This window comes from Electrophorus electricus, unplaced genomic scaffold (genome assembly GCF_041902795.1).
Source record: "Electrophorus electricus isolate QZ-2024a unplaced genomic scaffold, ASM4190279v1 Scaffold79, whole genome shotgun sequence".
NCBI classification, from domain to species: Eukaryota; Metazoa; Chordata; class Actinopteri; order Gymnotiformes; family Gymnotidae; genus Electrophorus; species Electrophorus electricus.
In genome coordinates, this window is record NW_027658796.1 from 122,017 (window position 1) to 145,901 (window position 23,885).

The 23,885-nt window shown below is 44.8% G+C and overlaps 2 protein-coding genes across 5 annotated transcripts; one reads left to right on the forward strand and one right to left on the reverse strand.

Moving 5' to 3' along the window:
* The first annotated feature begins 1,203 nt into the window (after nt 1–1,203).
* LOC145656560 (junction plakoglobin a-like) lies at nt 1,204–18,872 on the forward strand. Of its 2 annotated transcripts, XM_081709713.1 has the most exons (16): nt 1,205–1,365; nt 10,572–10,624; nt 10,849–11,019; nt 11,338–11,591; nt 11,829–12,067; nt 12,282–12,483; nt 12,684–12,828; nt 13,204–13,307; nt 13,574–13,912; nt 14,929–15,081; nt 15,316–15,435; nt 15,631–15,781; nt 16,391–16,512; nt 16,614–16,659; nt 16,820–16,938; nt 17,653–18,872. In XM_081709713.1, the coding sequence occupies exons 2-15, from the start codon at nt 10,612–10,614 to the stop codon at nt 16,933–16,935; spliced, it is 2,175 nt and encodes a 724-aa protein (XP_081565839.1). In that variant the 5' UTR covers nt 1,205–1,365; nt 10,572–10,611; the 3' UTR covers nt 16,936–16,938; nt 17,653–18,872. The 2 variants fall into 2 exon arrangements, with proteins under 2 accessions (XP_081565840.1, XP_081565839.1); XM_081709714.1 differs by lacking the exon at nt 16,820–16,938 and having other exon boundaries at nt 1,204–1,365.
* A 109-nt stretch (nt 18,873–18,981) lies between these two features.
* On the reverse strand, nt 18,982–23,788 carry LOC145656561 (cell division control protein 6 homolog). 3 transcript variants are annotated; one of them, XM_081709717.1, is made up of 12 exons: nt 23,663–23,788; nt 22,831–23,094; nt 22,491–22,605; nt 22,083–22,282; nt 21,816–21,970; nt 21,622–21,728; nt 21,299–21,438; nt 20,891–20,991; nt 20,184–20,254; nt 19,748–19,923; nt 19,482–19,622; nt 18,982–19,394 (listed from the first exon to the last, which is right to left on the reverse strand). In XM_081709717.1, exons 2-12 carry the CDS (start codon nt 22,966–22,968, stop codon nt 19,305–19,307), a joined length of 1,434 nt encoding a protein of 477 aa, XP_081565843.1. In that variant the 5' UTR covers nt 22,969–23,094; nt 23,663–23,788; the 3' UTR covers nt 18,982–19,304. The 3 variants fall into 3 exon arrangements, with proteins under 3 accessions (XP_081565843.1, XP_081565841.1, XP_081565842.1); XM_081709715.1 differs by having other exon boundaries at nt 22,491–22,736; XM_081709716.1 differs by having other exon boundaries at nt 19,478–19,622; nt 22,491–22,736.
* Between the last annotated feature and the right edge of the window lie 97 nt (nt 23,789–23,885).

Here is a 23,885-nt window from a genome sequence, read left to right on the forward strand (position 1 = left end):
GGATCTCTTTTAGACTACCCGTGGGGTTCTTTCTAACCTCCCTGACCAAGGCCCTTCTGTTCTGGATGCCCAGTTTGGTCGCACAGCCAACTCTATGAAAATTCAGGTTGTACCAAACGTCTTTCATTTGTAAAGCTGGCTGATGGCATAAGCTTTAGGAAAACAGAGAATCTCCTGTTTGGAAATGAAAAACAGAAGGGATTAATATTACTATTTATTTTTGAAATGACTCATCCCACCTTTTTGAAATTGCCTGCTCTACATATAAAATCTACAAAACCTAACAGAGAACAATATTTGTTTGTATTTTTTAACTGTACAATGCACACATCCAATGCAACGATGCTGTGTGTTTCTTGTTCAGGCCGAATGAGATCTGTTTCTCCGCATGAATGGTATGGCGTGAGATTATAAATGACAGAAAACAACAAATGGGTAGACAAATGGCAAATGTACTCTTTAATTTGATTACATCACGTGTGGTACTTTTACCTCAGTGACAATGCCACAAAAATATGTCTTCTCCTTAAGTAGTTTGTTGTCATGTTATTTCACCAGTTGATGGCGACTGTCGTATTTTGTCAGTTGCTGTTGCCATCTAACAACCACACCCTAAGAAGAACCTGCGCACGTCACCATGTACCACATTCAGCTCGTAGACATAAACATGGCAGTGTGAATGACAAGGGAAGAGCTGAGATGTCTTCTGTAGTAACAAATTAATCCAACATCTCATATTAATGCTCTCCAACAGTGTTTGCGTATTAATATTAAGAGATTTCTTACATATTGTCATTGCATTGGATAAAAGCGTCTGAATAAATATAACGTCTATATTCTGGACCCTCAAGTAATGGAGAAAAAGACATACAGCAAGTTCCGCCTACACGTATCTGCTGTGACACACTCATGTCTGGGTTGTCTGTAAATCATGATCCAAAATACGTGATCGCCAATGCCGTGATTACAGGTGCGGCTGGCAGCGGTAACGTCCTCCAACAGACGAAAACATGTTCAAAGAAGTGAATGCGCCCTTATGTTATTAGGGTCATTGAAAGAGGTAGATTAGATTTTCACACAACAAACCGTTTCAACCAAAGTACGATCATTTACGTCTGCGTAGGATATTAAAATCAAGCCCACACAGGAGCCTGTTGGTTGGTAGATGTTCTGGGTGTGGCACAGCCTGTCTGGTATCGGGGCGGAGCGCCTGGAGAAGCTCTGCTGTCCGGCTTACGCAGGCTGCTCGTTCTGGGCGCAGTTCAGGGCAATCGCTGGCTACATAAACTGGCCTGAAGAGTGAGCTTTCGAGAAGTTCAGATTTGGATCACAGTCTTTTCCGATTTTGGGAGAAGATTTCGAAAGGTAGGTTCAATAATAAGGACCTGACTGTGTGCGGTTTTACTGTACCCAACGTGTGTCCCAGGCTACAAAAGTTATTCTGCGTAGGTTGCGTCGCCAACGTTTATGTTTTCTTTGCGTCTCTCACTTAGAATCGCACATAAATCAGCAGAGATCTGACAAAATAGCCGCACTGGCTTTTGTTTAAAGTAGGCTGTCGGTGTAGGTTTACCTGAGTCAGAAATGTTCTCCCACTTCCGTGTGTTGGGTTTCTGTGGACGCGAACTTTTCCTACGGCAATTCCACGTTTTAAAGGCGAATCGTCTGCGATCCCTTCTCGTTTGGTTTGGAATACGCTAATTCGTTTCCTTCATATACTGTACTACAAGATAAACGAAAGATGTTTGGGTACAACTGCTATTTTCTTTTTTCTAGCTATCTTTCTTCCAATCCTTTTTCCCTTTTCTTTTCTGGGGGTGGTGCTAAAACATTCCCAGTGTTAACTGTAGACAACACAAATCACCGGAAGAAATATGGAAAATCGTTTCTCAGGATATAGGTCTGGGTCCATAACACGATTCCTAGAACACATTCTTCGTTGTGTCTAAGGTTCACGCCGTGGATTACCCTGTAGTCCCTGACGTACAACTTTGTTTCATATTGTCGCTCAGGTGTTTGATGTGGCCATTTGTATGTTGTATATGCTGCAGGGTTTCGTTTAGTTTATATGTGATGTTTGAGTTACTGGCCCCGACGCCACACCTTGGTGACACCTTGATAAGCGCTTTTGTGGTACGGGCTGTCTGCAGAGTACATTTTGTTACAAGTTGCAAGATTGAGCAAGGTCGTTGAGCAGATACGAAAAGGTGATTAATTTGTTCAGTCAGAACACTTTATTCAAAAGACCCTGTCACTGCATTTTCTTTGTGAAAATCATTTCTCTGTGTGCGTGTGGGCGGGTGTATGTGTGTTGGGGAGAGTTAGGGTTAGGTAAGGACCTGGGTGGGGCTATAGTATGATCTTGATTCACACAGTGATTAATTCTCTGAGATAAGATGTAACTAAAGCAGCTGTCTGCATGCACCAGCAACACACTGCGATTTATTTCAGATGAGGCAATGCCGATATCGCTTTATAGTAAAATACGATTCCTGTTTACTACACAAGGGAGTGTTTTATATCTCTCAAAGGAAATAACATTTCTTTATATCCACTCTCCCAGTTCCAGACGTCTTGTAATTCAGCATGTTCTCAGTCAGTGGCAGTCTGAATGTGTTTTAAACTGCTTTCTTCAAACTTTAATGCCATGAATTTGGGCAGCTTGACAAAGGCTAAGCCAACTAAAATCTAAAGATGGACTTTCTGTCCCTGTTCCAATTCTGAACGTCAGTTCTGTTTTTGGTTTTTTTAAAGGAAGTTGACTAAGAGGAATGAATGAGAATAATGACAACTTATTTTTTACTTTCTTATAAGTCAAACATGTTGAAACAATCTGAGGGCTAAGAGAGTACACTGCAGAATGGCAGCATATCATCCAGATAAGCCTCAGTTGTAAGTTTGTGATAATGGTGCAGTTGTGTTGGAATTCATAGTCAGAAAAAAGACTTATTGACTCCTGTTCACATAGATGGCAAGGAAGAGTAGATGGTGAATATAGAATATAGTCATCCTCATACAAGCTGTGTGTGTGTGTGTGTGTGTGTGTGTGTGTGCGTGCATGCACATATATAGACCTTTACTCTCTTATTTCGTGGCCTTCACACTACTGAAAAAAACACAAAAGTGGTCAGAAGTGCTGGTTGCATGCATTTTTCAGGCAGAAATGTGCAGCCTCTGGGCACACAAAGCAGCCCTGATCTCCCTCTCTGTCTAATTCCCTGATGCTGCCCTACATTAGGAAAGCCAGAGAAGTGTGATCATACAGTTTATTGAAGCACTTTCAGAAGGGAAAATGCTATTGTTGTCCTCATTCGTTTAGCTCGCCTCACTCTGACTGGGTCAGTCTCTCACTTCTGTTTCTCATGGTGTCTCTCCCCTTTTATGCCTGTAAATGTGCACCTGTGGCTCTTACATATCTGTCACGTGTGATGTCCATGTGTGTCAGTGCCTGTGGCCACTTGATTTAATCAGATTATACATTCACTGCTCTCTCATGGTTTAGTGTCTGTGAGACTTTTGCCTCATATAAATAGAATTAATATTTGCATTTTTAATACATGATTATATTGATTTGTCATTGATTTGTTATATTTGGATCACTTGACTTGGGCTTTAATAACCAAAGGAAAGAATTACAAATTGTCCCCATGTTTGTTTTTAAGATAAATATTTTACTTAATGCATATTTTGCTGTGGATGAAGTGAAGCAGCTTTCCTTCTGACTCAAAGATGGACCCTAAGAAGTTTTTGAAAGACCTCTAATGCTCTTTAGAAATTGTCAGATTTCCAAATAATTAGCAGAGTTTTACTTTTGAAGCCAGAGTGGTGAATGGACATCTCTCACAAATATCCTGCAGCCGCACGTGCTGGTGTATTAGGCAAACATGGTGTTTTGTAGTTGGGCAGTAACGGACTATAGCCCTCGTGCTGCCATGAACAATTAGCTAGTCTGCCTTCAGGCCTTTTCATCACTGGTCTGACCAGAGCGCCACTGTTGAACGGATCGTGTGTGTTAATCACTGGATTACTGGCAGACATTCTCAATACAACAGTGTCACTCACATGATTCTTGCATTTTAGCAGGTGTTCTGCTGGTACAAGTTTATCAGCTATATAGCAGTTTTGCTGGAGTTTTTTATCCCTCACTATCACTGTTGGGTAAAGTATAAGTATTGATAAAGAATTGGAGCAGAACACAAGTTGTGCACAGTAACAGAAATGCTCTTGAACTGGGCACCTGCGGTCAATAAATGTTCCTGGTAAAGTGGGGTGTGTGCGTATGGCTGTTCTTCTCCCGCTTAAGTTAGTCTATGATGTGGGAGAAATTGGGTATGTCCTTCAGCACAGCCGCTACCACTCCTTAATCCAGCACACTCAAGAGAAGTAAGGAGAGCTTCATAGGAACCAGGACAGGGTGTGGAGACAGTGCTATTCAGCAAGTCTTCACACATCAGAGATGGTGTCTGCTGAGTAAACAGTCTGAAAAGTTGTCCCTTTTACTTCACATTATTGGTTGGAATGCCCCTAAATCCTTTTGGAAGTATTCATTTTGTCCTTTTTTGACCCCTGTAATATGATAACTAAATGTGTTGGCAGCTTTTGTCCAGTTTGATTATTTTTGTCAGTGTAGAGAGGTCTCTTCCACAGTACAACACCAGCGGCTTTGGTCTCAGCTGTCACCATGTGATGGTGGCGAACATCAGCGTAGTGTCCATGTGATGCTGGGGGACATGTCCATTCACTGAGACACAGTGCTAAACATCCATGTCCTGCCATCATTCCTCCTTTATGAGAACATAGCCACTTGCAGACTCTGAGACTTCTAACCATAGACAGCAAATGGCACAGCTGGGCCTCAAACCTAAATAGCTTTCCAAGACTGCACTCAGGATTTTGCTAGTTACACCTTCTGGTGGTCTTTCTTTTTGAAATATTGAAAAATTAAAAATATACAATCTATTTTTCTTCATATATGGCCTCCTCATGTACTGGTCTGAGTTTGATTACTGGCTGTATTGTTTCACTGAAACATTTACTACATTACTGAGTTGGTTATTTTTTGCTCACAGCCAGGCTCACTCTGGGAGACCATGTTCTTCAGTGTCTCATCAGATTTGCTCTTTTTCTCAGATTCCTATAGGTTCCTTAAAAACAATTAAATACTCTCCAGCTACCACATCGACTCAGCTGTGACATAAACAACCTCGTACATACTTGTCAGCACACAGCCTCGCTGCTAACCCAAAATGAGCTGAATGGTGTCCTGAAGATGAAGTTTCCACTGCTGCATTACAGGCTTAAACCCTGTTAACTTGGCCATTTCAAATTGGTTGAATTGTTCAGGCAGATAAATATGGGACATATAGCAGCATCCTGCTAAAATGTCAGTAAATTAATTTTGTGGCCCTTTTATAAGAGACATTTGCCTGACCAACCTTGGAATAAAGACTGGAATTCATAGGACGAGTCTATAGTTTATAGTCCAGGTATTCATCTGATTGGTTTTAACATTCTCATTTACAGTGAACAGAAGAAGCATAGGGGTGTAAGGCCAGTTATGGTTGTGAACTGAATCGGTCCATCCTGCATCTCTCTTCTCTTGCTTCTGTGAAGTGGATCAGTCACCCAGAACCGAGCCTGATTCACTCTTCTGTCACTCAGGGCACTTGTCACCTTCTCTCTCTCCCTCATTCAAACACTTTCTCTCCTCTCCTCTCTCTCCTCTCTCTTGCTCTCCTCAAGAATGCAGGGAGCAAACATTCTAATGTGGTCTTACACTCTGCATAAAAATAAATATGCAGTAACTTGCTAGCTATGTCTAGGTGCAGCTGGACATTGCTCAGAACTGTGACACCTTTAGCAATACTTCAGCACAGTAAAAACATGACAACGTCAACGGGGTTCATGCTGCCTTATGTAATGGGATGGCAGATGGGAGATTTAGACAGTCCTGCTGTTTTCAGGGTGGTCACCTTTTGCAGACCTCCGTAGAGGTCTTATTTCTAATTGGTCCAGTTATTTGGCTATCCACCCAGATGCATGCCTGAGATGAGGGGCACTCTGCTTAGTACCCGTGCACAGCCACTGCTTGGCCTTTTTTCTGTTTGGTAGTTTTATGGCTGTAATGTTTCAGCCTTTCCATGCAAATTACCCCCCTGCAAAGGAAAGAATGTTAGAGCTTGTCAGAGCATGTAGAAAGCAGTTGTCAGTCCTGTAACAAGAACGACCAGTATTGCCCTCAAGTAGCATCACATGCTTCCAGACTGCTTTCACTCCTGAGTGCCACATAAAAGTGCATGATTTGTTAGTTTGTTAGATGATGCCTCTCGTATGGCCTGTGCACTGAGCTCTGTACTTGCAATTCTCCCACCTAACAAGTGGAAGAGAATCAATCTAGCGCACTTTACTCACATTCTGATCATTTTTTGAAGGCTGTGTAACTTTTCAATTTGTCTCTTTTTACCATCATCACATGCGGGTTTGGGTGTCTTTTAGAGAGTAGCCTAGTGGCTGGGTGGAAGCGACTGGGACACTGCTGGAACATCCCTTTTACTCATTTACTGCCTTATCATCCGTGTCTAATGGCCCAGCCCAGTATTACGTAGTGAGTCTTGTCTTCCCTGTGCTGGCCCTCCCACAGTCGGCTCTGTAGGTTCCTAATTACTCCACAGCCTTATTTTTCTCTTTGCAAAAAAAACCCAAAAAAAACAGAAACCTGCAGTAGAGATCTATAATGCAATTGGTCATAATGGATTTTGCAGTTATTTTCATGGCTGCTATAATTACGGTGAAATGGCCCGAGCAAGCTGATGGATCTGCAACGTATGATCATGCGAGGGCATTTTGCCCCAGGGTTAAGTTCACCCCACGGGGCCAGCTCAGTGCCGGCCACCTGCTAGCTTACCTCCCCCTTGCTGTACAGCGGAAGCCAGCCAGCGTCAGGGGAGCACTCGCTGACCACAGGCTCTTAACAGCATGGGCTCAGCTGGTAGCTCCGTCTGCTTTCAGAGCCGTTAACTCTGTGGGTATGAGAGTGTACATGTGGGCGTTTTATGCTCCCTGTACTGAGGACCGCTATCGGGAAGGCGGTGGGCTCCCCGAATACGTCATCTCTGTGTCTGTCTGGCCTCTGATGAACACAGCTGATTGAATAGAATTGCCCTCTTCTCTGATTGTTGCTACAGTTTTGTTAATGGTACTCTGCTGTCTTTGGGAATTTGGGGATCAGCAATGATCTTCAAGCACATTCTATGAGAGATTCGTTTTAGAGAAGGAAGGAACCAGAACTCAGTTTGTATTTGGTACACAATTAACTCATGTAAATGAACACAGTTAGGTTTTATTAAGTTGTAATTACTGGCATTAGTGAAAAGCTGTGTGCTTACTGACTGTTAAGTATTTAAGAACTCAGTGTTTTCACTATCCAGACTGCACACGCCCGAGCCCCGCCTAAATGTGACGGTGCTCGTCAGCCCTGAGGGGAAGGAGGGTTACGGAGAAATAAATGCAGTGCATCTGTGTAGACTACAGTTACTGGCTCTTTCATTCCTAGTACTCATCAACCCTCTGACTTATTTGCTTCGGTTCGTTTGATTTCCCTTCTTTGGGTGTGGCTGCAAGCGAGAGAGATTGGTATGGGAGATACCGAGAGAGTGAGTCAGCACCTAATGAGGGAGAAGGGGAGAGGGAGAACTCTGGGTGAGGAATGTCTCACCAGGATTAGAGCTGGTCTGGGCCGGGCCGGGCCACATGGTTCTGCCCTAACGGGGCAGGCCTCATTCTCTCTTTGTCTCCGCTGCTCTGTAAGATCGAGCCCCTCATGGCTCGTCGTTCGGGGTGCTTGGTAACGTTGGGCCGCACGGACTCTGAGAGACGGTAGGCCTGTCTGAGGGTGTGCCGTCTTCCCTGAGGTCAACTCTTCGATAGAAAACTGGAAGTACAGTGAGAGAATGTGACTCATTAACCACAGTCACACACACTACTTTGGGCCTAAGTCCAAAGTCTGCAGCAGTGTGTTATCTGGTCATCACGCTTCCTGCAGCAATCCTTGACATGTGGTCATCTTTAGAAGGTTTTCCAAACAATCGTATCAGTTTCTTCGCAATTCTGTCTGCTGGATTTGTGGCTTATGTAGGTGTAGTGAGCAACAAGCCAGCAGGCAGCGTAGGCTTATCACATTCAAAATGTTCATATCAGTTCCTATGTGAAAGCACTTGTTTCGTTTAATTGTGAAATAATGAAGGAATAAGATCTGGTGATTATAGGAAATTAGGTTGAAGGAGTGTGGCCCTGGAAGGAAGCTCAGAATGCTTAGCGGTCAACTGTTGTGGACAAAGCATCTGCAGCTCCACACAGTGGCCAACATTTAATGTCCGTTAGCCATTAGCCACTCTAACTTGAGTGTGCACATCCTCTGGCTTGGCTATGATAATGGTAATAATATGCAGCTGGTAATAATATTCAATGGTAATAATATGCAGCTGGTAATAATATGCAACGGGGTGCATTACATCTTCACTAGTTGTAGGCGTGGGAATTCTAAACAGTCAAACTGGGTGCTTGCTAAACAGAAGGCTTGGGAAAATGCCCACACCCATACGTTTGGAGGGAAGTGGAGATGAGGCACTTGGGTGGAGGACACTAGTCATACCTGTTGCATGTTTGTGCTTGTTCGAATCAGGTCTGTGGCCACACCGAACAAGGCGTCTTTTCAGCTCAAGGCTAACGTAGTTGGCGCAGCTCACACAGGCACCTGTGGCGCAGCTCGATTTTGAGCAGAGCAAGTCTGTTATCTGAACAGTAGGTATCCTCACAATATTTTAAGGTGTAACAGTGTATTCATTGAACAACACATACGTTCTCAAAAGGCATGTGCTAAAATTTTATGTTTTGAATTTATGAATCTTTCTTTCATGACATTTTGATATTGTCACATTAAAATAGCCTAGGACATGTTTTAAAAATTTGTTGTTTGGTTTTTATCTAAATACACTAGCCCTTTTCTGAAATTAAATAAGTGCTTGCAAGTTAGTATGAAAATGGCTTGTTATGTAGCTGCTAGGCGGTTCTAGCTGCCTGTCAGAACTTGCTATGTAAGTTAGCTAAATTTAATACAGGAATGACTTCTGGCAATCTAGAAATGAACTATTAATCACAACATTAAAACTAAACAATATATATCTTAATATATACACAGAATACTGGTGTCCTGTTTACCTATAACGGATCTATATAGAATTGGTACAAAAGCACTAATTTACCCTTTCACCCCTCCTCTCCATTATTTAAAAACATTTTTAAAACAGGTAAACATGTTTACTTTTGAGTTGGAGTGTTTACAGGTTGTGTCAGTGAGTTTGTGACTGCCCTAAGCTTAACGTGAACCACCATCCCCACACCCAATCCATATTATTCACTTTTTTATATACAGACATGTCCACTTGTTTTTGCGGTGTTTGTGCTTTGGACTGGTTCGCTGCCATGTGTCACATTCCTGCTGGTCAGAGGATGGGTTACCGCTGTGAAGTTCAGAATGCCTCTGAGAGCCTGAGCTGTCAGAAGCTTCCTCCACTCCAGGCTGCTAGACCACTAATCTATAATAATAATCTTTATTACAGATAAGCGTGCTGAACTGCCCGTTTGAAACGGGAGGATTTCTGCATTAGAACCCTTCTCATATCCGTTTGCTTTCAGAGAGCAATGTGTTCTGGTGCTTGTTTTGTACTTTGCAGTAGATTCTGATTGCAGGGCAGGTTTCTATGAGTCTGCAGTTGTAACGAATTTCACAATGGTTTTGTCATTGAACAGTAAAAGCACCCTGATGAGTCAGTAACATCGTGTGTTTCTCCCACACACACACACACACACACACACAAAGTGGAATTAGGAGAGGGCGAATGCAGAGGGTGGAATGTGTGCACATCGGTGGGGGTAATAATGAAAGATGAGGAGAAGAAAGTGAAATGAGGCAAGTCAGCCTGTGGAGGAGTGAGGTGTGCAGGAAAATGAGATGTCATCTGATGAGCAAAACCTCATTGCCTACTCCCTTCTAATGTCCTGCACTAGCCTGTAAGTGCTTGTTTCTGTTTGGTTTATGTGCTTGGGTGTGCATTTTCAATTGGGAGGATTCATATGGTGCACGGTACTGGAGAATGCAACTGAGAGCTGAGATTGGTTTGTTCCGGAGAACCTTGAGGCAGACTTAGGTGTGCATGGGTGTGTAGGGGCTGAATCACGCCAAGCCGGTCTGATGAGTGCTTGTGGTTACCCTGGTCTGTTTCAGTCCCACGCTGATGATGTGGGTGGAGACCGGGGCCAAAGGTCACAATGAAATCTGCAGTTGGCATTCCACTCACACAGCTGTGCCTCTCCCTCTTCCCCCATGTATGCACAACACACACACACACACACACACACACTTGCCACTCCCCTAAACCCTCTCGGCGCAAACAAGGTTTCCCATGAGCCTTTGCTCAAGCTGAAAATAATACGATCACCTTCTTCTTAACCCACTGACTGACAAGTCTTTAAAAAAACTGAGTTTGTCTGACTAACAAATATTTCTTTTGCAGGTTTTAAAATTTGGATTAGGCTAGAGCCAAGGAGGTTAAGATGGCAATGTATAGTAAGTCAGCATTTTGTTGTTAAGTTAAAATAAAAGTTGAATGAAAATATGAAACGAAACTTAAAACATAAAAATTGTCAATTTTAATACAAATCAGTTGAAAATAACTGTTGCATAAAATGTTATTTTTCTGACTATAGGAATAGCATTGTTGATTCACACTTTACTACAGTGAACTGATGTTTTTACTTAACAACGTGTGTGTGTGTGTGTGTGTACTGCAGTGGGTGAGCGTGAGGGTGTGGTGAAGGTTACAGAATGGCAGAACACACATTATGCAGGAGATTCAGGCTTCCAGTCAGGAGCCACAACAGTGCGTTCAGATGGTGACGATGGCACAGAATTCCACTCTAAGAAATACACCATGACCACCACAGTCACAGAGACCCCTCCAGGTAGTGTGTGTATATATACACACACACATACACACATACATACAGAGACTGCAACACCGCAGTCAACTCACTTCATTTTACGCAAGAATGTCTTGTTTTATTGCAGAAATTTAAATAGATTGGTCAACTTTTCACACTTATCATATTGCTGTCTGAAATCAGGTCAGGACAAGGGACTTCTTTCAGCTAGCTAGTAGTTCTTAAACCTTACTCCAGTGCTGCCTGTATGTGCACACACACACACACACACACACACACACACTCTCTCTCTTGCGTTCTCCTTGTCACCTCACCCCTCCCCACCCCTATATCCTGCAGACCTGGAGTCACAGTACACCATAACCCGGTCCCAGCGCGTTAGGGCGGCCATGTTCCCCGAGACGGTGGGAGAGGGCATGACCGTGCTGTCTACGCAGGTGGACGCGGCCCAGCAGAGCAACGTGCAGAAGCTGGCTGAGCCCTCGCAGCTGCTCAAAACCGCCATTGTCCATCTCATCAACTACCAGGACGATGCGGAGCTGGCCACGCGCGCCGTGCCAGAGCTCACCAAGCTGCTCAACGACGACGACCAGGTGTCTGTGTCCGCACCACCTGTCGTCTTCACACCTTAAAGACATACTTAGTTGTTTGTATGGTAAACATCATTTGGTAGTTTATATGGCAACTGACTGTGCAGTTCAATGGAGGAGAAGGCACCTCTTAAGCTTGATAGAAACATTCATGTCAGGGATTTAGACGTCTTCCTGCAAAGCGAGCAGAAGCTATTGAAGCGCTGAGCTCTGACCACACACTCCCGTGCGCTTGCACAGGTGGTGGTGAACAAGGCGGCGCAAATCGTGAACCAGCTGTCGCGGAAGGAGGCTTCCCGGCGGGCGCTGGTGCAGTCGCCGCAGGTGGTGGCGGCCGTGGTGCGGGCCATGCAGAACTCCAACGACATGGAGACCACGCGGGCCACGGCCAGCATCCTGCACAATCTGTCACACCAGCGCGAGGGTCTGCTGGCCATCTTCAAGTCGGGCGGTATCCCCGCCCTCGTCCGCATGCTCAGGTGAGGCACGGGTCCCCCGTAGCCCAGGGCGGTGTGAGGGCGGTGTTCCCAGGCACGTCAAAAAGCCTATTGATATCTACCCATGCTTCCGAGTCTCAGAACGTAATGGGGGTGGGCTAATGTGATGGTTAAGGGTCTGATCCCAGCATCACTACCATGACTTGAACCCTAGTGTGCTGCACCTTGTGCGAACCAGGTGATGTGCGTTTTGCAGCTCTCCAGTGGAGTCGGTGCTGTTCTATGCCATCACCACCCTGCACAACCTCCTCCTGCACCAGGAGGGGGCCAAGATGGCCGTTCGCCTGGCCGACGGTCTGCAGAAGATGGTGCCGCTGCTGAAAAAAAGCAACCCGAAGTTTCTGGCCATCACCACGGACTGCCTGCAGCTTCTCTCCTACGGCAACCAGGAGAGCAAGGTGTGTCCATGTCTGTGTGTGCCTGTGTATATGCCTAAACTATTTGTTTTGTTCTGTGCGTTATGACGTGGTATTGAATACAGACAGCAAAGCGACCATGCCAAAGTGCTCCAGCATTGGTGGACTGGGTACGTTGGGAGAGGTCAGTGTGAGCGTTGAACTCCAAATCTCTTCATTCTCTGTCCCTGGCCTCCTCACAGTTGATCATACTGGCTAACGGAGGTCCTGAGGGCCTGGTGCAGATCATGAGGAACTACAACTACGAGAAACTGCTGTGGACCACCAGCCGCGTACTCAAGGTGCTCTCCGTGTGCCCGAGCAACAAGCCTGCTATCGTGGAAGCCGGTGAGTGAGAGGGGTGGGCTAACCCCGAATGGTCGGTTGGCAGGGCAGACAGGCTCTGAGGAGTCTCAGGCGTAGGGAGAGAGAGCTGGATTGCAGCCTCTACTGCTGGTTTATTTAGCTCGCTTTGTCTTGGTTATCTATACATTATCTAAATATTAACCCCTTACTATAAGCAAACAACTAAATGAATATAAATATTTAAATATGTATGGTATGTGTGTGCATAGGTAATTAACCGTGTGTGTGTGTGTGTGTGTGTGTGTGTGTGTGTGTGTGTGTGTGTGTGTGTGTGTGTGTGTGTGTGTGTGTGTGTGTGTGTGTGTGTGTGTGTGTGTGTGTGTGTGTGTGTGTCTCACTACGCCCTCTTCCCCTCAGGTGGAATGCAGGCTCTGGGAAAGCACGTGACTGGCTCTAGCCAGCGCCTCACACAGAACTGTCTGTGGACTCTGAGGAACTTGTCTGATGCTGCCACCAAGCAGGTCTGTGTGCTGATCCCTTATTCCAGCCACTCCCCAACTCCCGTTTCTTCCCTTTCTGCACGGATACAGAAGCTGGCAGCTGTATGGCTAATAATAAATCACATATTACAGAAGAGAAAATGGCTGTAAAGGTGGGGGAGGGTTGTTCTATTTACACATTTATTTGATGTCTTCTCCGGCAGATGAGTGAGATGCGGTGTCTGCCTTATTTTGTAAGTGTCTCTGGTGCTGGGATGTGAATCGTTTCTGTCCACCCTGTCCTTCAGGACGGCCTAGAGGGTCTCCTGCAGGTCTTGGTCGGCCTCCTCTCCACAGACGATGTGAACATGCTCGCGTGCGTCACTGGCATCCTGTCCAACCTCACGTGCAACAACACGCACAACAAGACACACGTGACTCAGTGCGGTGGCGTGGAGGCCCTGATCCATGCTCTGCTGCGTGCCGGAGAGAAGGAGGACGTGGCGGAGCCGGCCACCTGCGCCCTGCGCCATCTGACCAGCCGCCACCCGGACGCCGAGGTGGCCCAGAAAGCTGTGCGCTGCCACTATGGCATCCCTCCAGTCGTAAATCTGCTGAAGAAGCCATACCACTGGCCTGCCGTCAAGGTGACTGACTGGTGGAAGTGAGAGAAAGGGGGTTGATGTACTGGCAGACCCAGAAGCGAAAAACCAGGCATATCGTCTCTCGTACACGGCTGTTAGCAATAGCTTTAAAAGTTTTAGTGGTGGTGCTTTATAATGATATACTGGTTTTTATTTCTAGATTTCTAGTTCTAATTTGTTAGTTTTTATTTTTGTGTTCTAATTTTTTATTAATACCATTTAAATGTTTTAGGTTTTTAGTTGTGTTTTTAATCACTTTTTTTTTGTCAGTTTTGGTTTTAGTCTTTCGTACCTGTAGTCCAGTACCCAGCCTCATGTACTGGATAAACCAACTATTAGTGTTTTTTGGACAGGCCTGAGATTCCAATTTTATCACAGACAGAAAAGACCAGTTGTTCAGATGAATTTTTCCTTTCCTTTGGTTTTAGTTTACAATAACAAAACTCTGACTGCCAGTATATGGTGTTAACACATAAGGGATTAAAACAAAAGTTAACCACTAACAAATGCAGATATATGTGTATATATGTAATTTGCATATCATTACCCTGACCAATAACAACAAAAGCAAAAAATGTTTTTTATGACAAAGAAAGTACATCTACATTCATGGAATTTGGCAGATGCTTTTAACCAGAGCAACATACAAAAGCACCTTAGCTGCCTACTCAGAAAAGAGTCCTTATCTAGCACAAACAGGTTGGAGTCCAAAAATATCCTTAACCGAGATACTGCCAGACCCAGATGTCAATGCTGTCCTGGACTGACAGACACAGTACAACGAATTGTCTTGCATTCTACAGTATGAGTGGTGTTGCTAAACAAGACAAGTCTAGTGCAAATAAAAAAATCTTCTTACAAGTACCCAATTGGATTTAACTTAAATACCTTTCAGTTGAGTATTACACTGCTAAAAATAGATTTGTTTTAGATATTTTCCTACAAGATTGTAACTGTATTTTGAGGCAGATGTGTGCCAGTGGATGAAGGCCTTACTGGCTGTGCTGTCTGTTCTTCAGGCTGTGGTGGGCCTGATCCGCAACCTGGCACTTTGCCCAGCCAATCAGGCACCTCTTAGAGATGTGGACGCCATTTCCAAACTTGTCAATCTGCTAATGAATGCCCACCAGGATGCTCAGAAGCATGGCTCAGCCAGCCAGCAAACATACCAGGTAGGCTATGACAAACCATCAAGGCAAACTGAGCCATTGTTAAACCAATGTTGCAGCAGGCTGTAAGACTGATCCAGGCTCCATCAGATTGTGTGTGTGTGTGTGTGTGTGTGTGTGTGAGAGAGAGAGACCTTCACCCTCACTACTCTTCAATGGGTTGGCGATTTGTTGCACAGAAACGAGTGGTAGACATTCCCGGTCTCACATGTCCTCTCCTCTGTGGTTCCTGCTTAGGATGGCGTGAGAATGGAGGAGATTGTAGAGGGGGCCACTGGAGCACTCCACATCCTGGCCAGAGATCCCATGAACAGGGCCCTCATGGTCGAAATGAACACCATTCCCCTGCTTGTGCAGGTTAGTGCTGGAAGGTGCATCTGAAACAACCTAACCTGGCTTTCCCTTCCACACGTCTTGGTCTTTGTGAATTTGCTTTGGTTCGCTTTTCCTTGCTTAGTGTTAACGCACTTCCTTTGTCCAGGGGTGGGGCTTCATGGTTGAGTGTGTGTGTGTTCTGCATAACATTTTTTTTCTTTCTCTCTCTCTGCACAGTTGCTCTACTCCCCGGTGGATAACATAAAACGTGTGGCTGCTGGCGCGCTGTGTGAACTGGCTCTGGACAAGCAGTCGGCCATTATGATTGATAGCGAAGGTGCCGCCTCTCCCCTCATGGAACTTCTGCACTCCAGCAACGAGGGCATCGGTGAGCAAGAGGCTTGAGTGAACCCCACACTAATCAAAGGAGTAGTCACCAACAGAACCAGTGGGAAAAGATGTAAACATGACATGTCTGGTGCAATCTGGAGATCTGATATTGCACGTGAAACGTTAAATTATGTAGTCAAACCTGAATTGTTTCACTGGCAATACAACCCACAGATGCATTTTCAGGTCAAAATGCAGAGTTAGTGAAAGGCTAGTCCCTAAAACATTTTACTGGGTAAGCTTCATTTAAAGTAAATTATCTGGCATTTTATAGAAAACTGCATTATTAAAACATTTCAGCAGAAATGTCTTTTGGGCACCTTTCAATTAGTCAGGTTTTGTGCGCTCCCTCTGCTGGTCGGTTGTCCTTTTCTTTTGCAGAGGTAAAAAAGTTCAGGTTCAGAAGTTAAGTGCTGCTGTGATTTTGTAACACTCAAGTGATTTCACATTTCTGCCTTCTGGCTTGTGTTAATGAGCATAGCCAGACAGTTTAAAATAAGATCCAAGGGACGACGTGTACTCTCTGAAAAGACATGGCAAATGTGAGTCGAAGGAGGCTGGAACAGGATAAACGCTGGAACTCTATTTTACCACCTTTCTCCATCAGCTACCTATGCGGCTGCTGTGCTGTTTCGCATTTCTGAGGACAAAACTGCAGACTATAAAAAACGTGTGTCTATTGAGCTCACCCACTCTCTCTTCAAACACGACCCTGCAGCATGGGACATGGTGAGTGCAAATATGAAGCTGCATTTGAGTGTTTTGTTTTACTGACTTTTGACATTTTGCTGAGGCTATTATTGACACTTGAGATTATTTGATCTCTCTAGGCTCATAGCAATACGATGATGGAATCTGCATATGGACAAGATATGGGTCAGTACCTTGCATGAATTAATCACGCTTTTGAAGGTTTTGAAATGTGCCGTCATGCAGAAAACAAGCAAGCTTTCAGCAGGCTTAGAGATGATGCCTAATTTGCCTTCGCCACATCAGTGCAAAAGCAACATATGCCATGCTGACGTGTGTTTTGCAGAGCTTGAACAACGCTTTGCTGCTACGTATGGATTTGATCCCACAGGAACAGAGCACGACATAGCTGATGACTTCCTAGCCTATGACACAATGCCCAGAGCCTATGACGGCTGCTAACAGGTTATTACACAAACAGATTAAGCAGATTATTCTGCTCTCTCTTCTCCAAACACAGTTCCTGCGCAGGCCTATCCACACACACACACACACACACACACACACACACACACACACACACACACACCTGCTAATGCTATTTGTCCTGTTGCCTTTGTGTCTGGCTACTGTTGAATGTTGCCATTGCACTGCAGGTGGTCTTGGGGTTTCAGGTGAGCTGTGGTGGTGTTCTTTTGATCCATTTATTAGAGTACCACAGTGGGCAGGCACAGTGAATAAAAACCCAAACAAGAGTAGATGCCCATTGTGAAGAACATTGAGGCTGTCAGAAAAGCTGCATACTGTCTGTGAGGGACTCATGGAGCTCCACGTCACAGTGGGCAGTGATGGTGAAGCAGCCTGCGTCTCGGTCTGGATCTGGCTTCACGTGAGCAGGGTCAAAGAGCATCAGGAACATTCACACCTGGCTCCTGAGCATGGCTACAGCTAACACCCAACTTACCCAGCCATTTCACAGCCAGCTGACTCTCAGTCTGAAACCAGTCTCCTTTTCAGAGTATTTTTAGTGTAACTGAGAAAAGCAATAAAAGGCTTCAAACTTTTTTTTTTTATGATTATTTTTTGCCACAGTGTAATAAATCACATGGTTCAGCATAACTGAGTCCAACAACCTAAAAACAGACAGTAACATGGACATGTGTTTCTTCTTTCTTACAGAATGGTGACATGCTGAATTCCAAAAATCAGTAAGAGAAGCAACGATCCAGAACAGTCACCCTGCAAGTGCAGCGGGACTCCTGGGGCCAGCAGCCTCTGCACACACTGCTGTACTATATACGCAATTATCACTGTGCCATGTGGGAGAGAATCTGGGATCACTTAACCCCACCTGCTCATAAAAACAACTATCCCCACTGGGGGTTTTTTTGGTAGAAAATATTGTATTTTAAAGCTCTTACTAAGGGGGTGGGGTTGTAAACACATTGGTGGAAAGAGGACTGGTACACTCCCAAACAGATTTGTGTTGCCGAGTGAATAATCGTTCATTTTTTTGGTAACTACTTTTACTTTGGAAAACACTGCCAGCACCAAGACTGAAGAGCTTTAAATCTCTGACTTTAGTTCAGGTATGTCCAGTGTGGCTCCACTTGTATAACTGAAAATTTGGTCTTATATGGATGCTAAAACCCACAATTGAGCTTCATCACTTTTCTTCTTTGCAATAAATTATTCACTACAGTACAGCATTGTTAGCCCTAAGCTAGGGCTGGGCAAGATTTCTTGAGAAAGTTGTGAAATAAAAAAATTGTAGTCAAGGGTCTTGTGATATAACCACAAGCTTTCAATGGTCTGTAAAGAAATATAATGAACGTGTTGACTTGCAAAATGAAGTCTTTAGTGAAATTACTAAAATGGTAACATTAGCATTAACCTGTTTTACCTTTTTTCTTAAATAGTAACTACATAATAAGGATGTTTCATAGTTATGCCGTGCCAGTTTGTGAAAATGTTGTGATTAAATTGTCTAACTGGTTCCCGCTGGAGAAATGTAAGTAGGGACAATAGCCTCGAGTGCAGTCTGGACCCGGGCCTTCTGATATCTTATACCAACATCTGGCTCCAGAATTTTGCCACACACAATCAATAACCTTAAGATGTAAATACACTATTGAGGGGAAAAAACACCTTGCAAGTCTGGTGAAGTTTTAGAAACCCGATTTCTTATTTTGCTATATACTACATAGACAAATACTGTAAATGCAGTGATGTACGTATAAACACTAACACGGGGTAGAACTTGAGTTGTCACCAAAGTCTTTTCACAATGAGCATTAATTTGTAGTGGGATTATTGAAAACCTGATGTCTTTATAAGTGTTTCTACTTCATACTTTGTACAAAAAAAAAATTAAAATAAAAATTAAAATCATTTCCTCACTGCAGATCTGTTGTTATTTACAGTAACCTTGGATGGGGAAACGACTTAAGCTTTAGGGATGTACAATGCTTCAAAAGGATAAAATAAAAACATATCAATAGTTACTCATGCAAGCAAACAAAGCCATTTTATTATTTGCATACCAAGTAATTACCTGTTACCCATATACAAAAACTTGGATATCCATAAAAATTAAACTACCTCTTAAAAAGTATTTACCAACATGCTGTAAAATTGATAAAAACAAAATGCACACAAAAAAAAAATAATAAAAATTTACTACTGCAATGTACGATTAAGCCAATCACTGGTACACAATCCATGGAGGTTGATTCATTCTTACTGACTTTATAATGCATTTATTAAAAAGAAAAAAGACAAAATAAATATCTGTACAAGGTGGTGTGAAGGTGCCTGTCGTCATGGAAACATTACGGCAGGCCTGCAGCTAGAATGCTGCCCAGTAGCGTACGGTCCTTTAACGCATTCTCCACGTCCTTCTCTTCAATCTTCAGAGAAATCTGAGAACACCACCCCCACCACAGTGAGCGAGCTTCCACTTGGCCTCGCATTAAGAAGGGAGAGAAAGGCAGGTGGTACTCACTTACCTTGGTGAGTCGTGCCTCCTTGGCCTTCTTGAGGGAGAAGATACCTCTGCTCTCCAGGAGGGTGCACAGGGACAGACACTCCCCTTGGCCAACTCCACCCACCTGCCTCTGCTGACACAGTCTACTGTAGACCTCGCATAACTGCAAGCACAACAGAAACGGGCCATGAGCACCGAAACATTCGTTTGCAGGTCAGCAATGATGGAAGCCATGGTTAACAGCAGCGAACAGTGGAAGGCGAATCTTCCGTGTGTTTCCAGACTCACCTTACCCAGCTGAACATCTCGGCTCTTGCCGTGGCGTGTGATCAGGAGCAGGCAGCAGACCAGCAGTTTCTGCTGCAGGGGGAAATTCTCCCCCTCACTCCCTCCACCGGAGGCCATGCGGTCCCCATACACCTCTGACAGCACCCGGGCCACCTGGGGAATGCTCACGCGGGACACTGGGACAAGACACACATCCCGTCAGGAACAGACACTTGCTGAGGAACTGGCAAAACCGATGCCTTGATAATGCTCCCTGACCATATTAGCACAGCAGCAGCTTTTTAAAATGAATCTGTGGCCCCCCGAAGCCTTCCACAGGGTTAAAAGCTCCAGGCCGATACCCCTTTGGGCGATTCAGACCACAGAAATGTCTTCCTGTTGCTCGATATCAATTCACAGAAACAAAAGCAGCAGACTAATTAATCCGTACCCTCACCTCTCGTATTTGCTGGTGACTCAGACGGCGTTTTAGCCCTGCTGCTTGCCTCGGCCATCTCTACAGCTCTCCTGCGTACAATAGCAGAACAGAGGAAGGGAAACGTCTCAGAACAGGTCCCAAGAGCAGGAAGGACACCACTGAATTACACTTTGGGCCAGATTCTTAAAACATCACTAAATTTAACATGACTAACAGCAAATTGCCGTGGTAACATCCTCGTAAACGTGTATTGCCTGCATGTTTTGTTGTTTGTGCGATATGCAAACGTGGAAAAAAATGCATCACCAAAACATTAACGATTCATTGCTTGGCTAAAACTACCACACCTCAACCTCTGCAATAGTAAATTACACGGTAGCAAGCCAACATGGACTGGATGATCCAACCATGTAAAACAAACGAACAAAATTCTGCATATAGAGCCCGTTTAGCCAACTGATAAATTTGACATCTTTGGTTTGTTTGGGGTAAGCATGAGGGAAAACTGCAATAACCGGGAGTATATGCAGAGGATCTCAGAAGGCCACAAACAACCCCAGCTGGAAGTTGACAATGGTGCGCTAATAATCACCACTGTAACTATATGAATAGGCATTAAATACCATGGTGCACATTTTGTGTGCCGTAGCCCAATTATAAACCTCTTATGCACATGGCTCTTTGACAGCATGATGGTCTGAAAGATTCATCAAGTGTTCCTGTACCTGCAGATGTCCAGAGCTTTGCGTGCGTCGCCTGACACTGCAGACACTTTCCTGGCACAAAACTGCACAGCAGCTGGATCGAGAACAGCCTCCCCAGACACCTGCGAGCACCAGAGAGGGAGCCATGACACCAACGCAAGAAGCAATGTTTTAGGCCTCATTTGACCTCTTTTAATCTTAAAAACGGGAAGGAAAGAAATAAATGCATTATCGTATTCATACTCTTGTAAAGTTGTATTAACCTTGAATTTAAAAATGAAAAAGCCAATTACTGATATTACTACCACAAAAACCTGTTCAATAAACATCAACTTAGCATTTTCGCCTACTTACAACAAATTTAAACCTCATGAACTGAGAAACTGAGAACACGGGTGCACGTGCAAGCGCATGTGAAGAGAGCCTGACCTGCGTGAGCCGGTCCTGGACGATGGCCATCAGCTCCTGGTGGCTGTATGGGGGGAAGTGAAGGAGCTGTGGTCTGCAGCGAGGTCTGGCCTGCAGTCTGGGCAGAATACGGTCCGTCAGATCCAGTGCGTTGGCAATGCCTGTGGATAGGAGGATCACGTTTGCACAAAACATGTTTAAAACACACACATGCTGTTAAGAGAACGTTAATGCCATTGATTGACCCAGTTGTAGAGTTCATTTCCATGTTGGTGGTTAAAATTTACGAAACTGACACCACATAGCAAAAAGAAATCTTCATATAATGACCATTTGACACTCACCAATGAGGCACAGTCGAGACTTAGGAAGATAAGGCCACTCAAAGATGGTATAGAGGACATCTTGGGCCTTGCTGTCCAGCTGATCCATCTCATCCAGAACCAACAGACTGCCAAAGACGTACAGAGATACACAATTAAACCCGCTACTTAAACACACAAATCCAACAGCAAAGATCTCCCTTTGATGCACTCACACAGTGGGGCCGGAACTGGTCAGCAGCTTCCCGAGGGGGCCAACACCATGTCCCCCGGAGACTCCCAGTTTCTCAGCCAACAGAGGGAAGATGGACTGGGAGCTGCGGAGCGTCATGCAGTTAATCACCACGGTCTGCACCCCTGCGATGAGAGCCTGCCACACGAGCCATAAACACAGCAGTCAGGGTCATTCGAGGGCACCCTCGTTGCTGCGTCTGTGCGCTGCTCGAGAGCCTTCTGCCCACCCTCCTCTGCTGAAAACTTGCCTTGCGTTCATGAAGCACACAGTTCAGGCAGGCCGTCTTCCCGGTCCCAGGAGCTCCGGACATGTAGAGACTGGAGGGCTTGCCGGGGACAACGTGTCTCTCAAGGAAGGAGACAATGACGGCCCGTTCCGACTCGCGCGAGAGCAGTCGCTCTGGCACGGCTGTGTGGAGCACCTGCTTCACACTCTGGTAGTGGGACTCTGAAGGAAGGAGGAAAAAGAGAAAAAGAAAAAAAAAAAAGAACAGCATAAACATATCTGTTCAATGTTTGAAAAATGTCAGAACCCAATGAAAATGTACAGGGATCAAAAGGAAGAGGCGGTAAACCATCATAAACTAATTATTCCATTCACTCAAATACTGTGCACACAAACAAGTATCAAATCACTATTAATAAATGGCACTCACTTTGCTCTGCAAAACGTTGTGTTACAGGGACCTCCTTCGGCGCTGAGGAGTCAGTACTCAAGCTCCCCCGAGGGCATTTGGGAGAGGAGCGGGTAGAGGGGGATGTGGGGCTAGACTGAGGGGGGCAGTTAAAGACAGGGGTGTTCTCATTAAAAGATATCTTGCGAGGGGAACATGGAGAGGGGCGGCTCTGTTTGGGAGGGGAGCCCTGCAGAGGGGTAGGCAGATTGCATGCGTTCTCATCACCTGAAACAGACGGAAGTGTTCGAGTCTAACACGCATACGACCACCAGTTTGCCAGAGGAACTGATTAAAGGCACGTTCCCTTATTTATTTTTACCTGTACGCTTGCGTGGGCTGAGGGGTATCCTTTCAGACAGAGAGCTACTTTTGAGCACGGGGTTTCTGGGAGAAAGAGGAGTGTCTCGGACGTCCTCGACGGTAGACATTTTCGGAGAAAGAGGGACGGCCACTCCATTTTCTGGAGGTTGAGGGGAACGTTTGGAGCGGGAGACTGTCTTGAACGACTTGCGCTTGGGAAACTGGAGGGTGGGATGGCTTTGAGAGCGCGTGTTGGGCATTTTCTCGAGACTAGAGAGCAGACCTGAACGAAAAGGTAAATTATCTTTTGCAGGAAAAGCAGTCGTCAGTCATTAATGGTAGTGATTGCTGCATAATTATTTTCCACCACACTGCGCTAGCTAGCTATATAACCAACTCAGCACTGCAGTCGTAACGTTTTCTAGAATTTAAGATATGTAAGCCAAGATGTATAGTTAGCTAGTAAGATTGCCTTTTTTACAAATCAAAGAAAACATGCCTAGATTTATCAGCAACGTGAAACTAGCTAGCTAGCCTCAAAGCCTATTTAGCTAGCTAACTACATTTGCTTTTAAACATCTAGGGCCATCTCTGCCGATATGTGCATTAAACTTCGCTGAACACACTATTAACCATAATAACCTGCAGTTACGACCGTAAAACCAACAAATAGCAAGCGTTCCTAGCGAGCAAACCAACAAAACCAAAAATCTAGCAAGCTACAAAGCAAACTCGTTTTACGCTTGGCGCCGAAGTGTCGTCACCAGGTCAAAATCTGAACAAAAACATCAGTCTTACAGTTTGACATACTTCTCACGACCAAACGATACTGAGGCACATTCGTATCTTACCAGATTAATGTACGATTATAAAGCTTCTGTCCGCTTTCCTTCACAAAACGTCTTAAACCCTCGCCTTTTCTGCTGGGTTTAACAGACTGGCGCGCTTCTCTCCTCTGACGTTTACTGCGCACCAAGCTGGGATTGGTTGTCTAGGCGCATACGCCTATAAGCATCCAATCGAAGAGCTGGATGCGCTCATATCAAGGGGCCCGAAGTTTGAAGTCATTTCCTT

What these genes read in the sequence shown, in the direction of transcription:
- LOC145656560 (XM_081709713.1), top strand. An exon ending in CTGATGCTGCCACCAAGCAG is followed by an intron (nt 13,308 to 13,573) that starts GTCTGTGTGCTG and finishes CCTGTCCTTCAG; the next exon opens with GACGGCCTAGAGGGTCTCCT. An exon ending in ACCACTGGCCTGCCGTCAAG is followed by an intron (nt 13,913 to 14,928) that starts GTGACTGACTGG and finishes TCTGTTCTTCAG; the next exon opens with GCTGTGGTGGGCCTGATCCG.
- LOC145656561 (XM_081709715.1), bottom strand. Translation starts at nt 23,071, where the DNA reads ATGCCCAACACGCGCTCTCAAAGCCATCCCACCCTCCAGTTTCCCAAG. An exon ending in ACCAGTTCCGGCCCCACTGT is followed by an intron (nt 21,729 to 21,815) that starts GTGAGTGCATCA and finishes CGTCTTTGGCAG; the next exon opens with TCTGTTGGTTCTGGATGAGA. An exon ending in AGGAGGCACGACTCACCAAG is followed by an intron (nt 19,395 to 19,481) that starts GTAAGTGAGTAC and finishes TGGTGTTCTCAG; the next exon opens with ATTTCTCTGAAGATTGAAGA.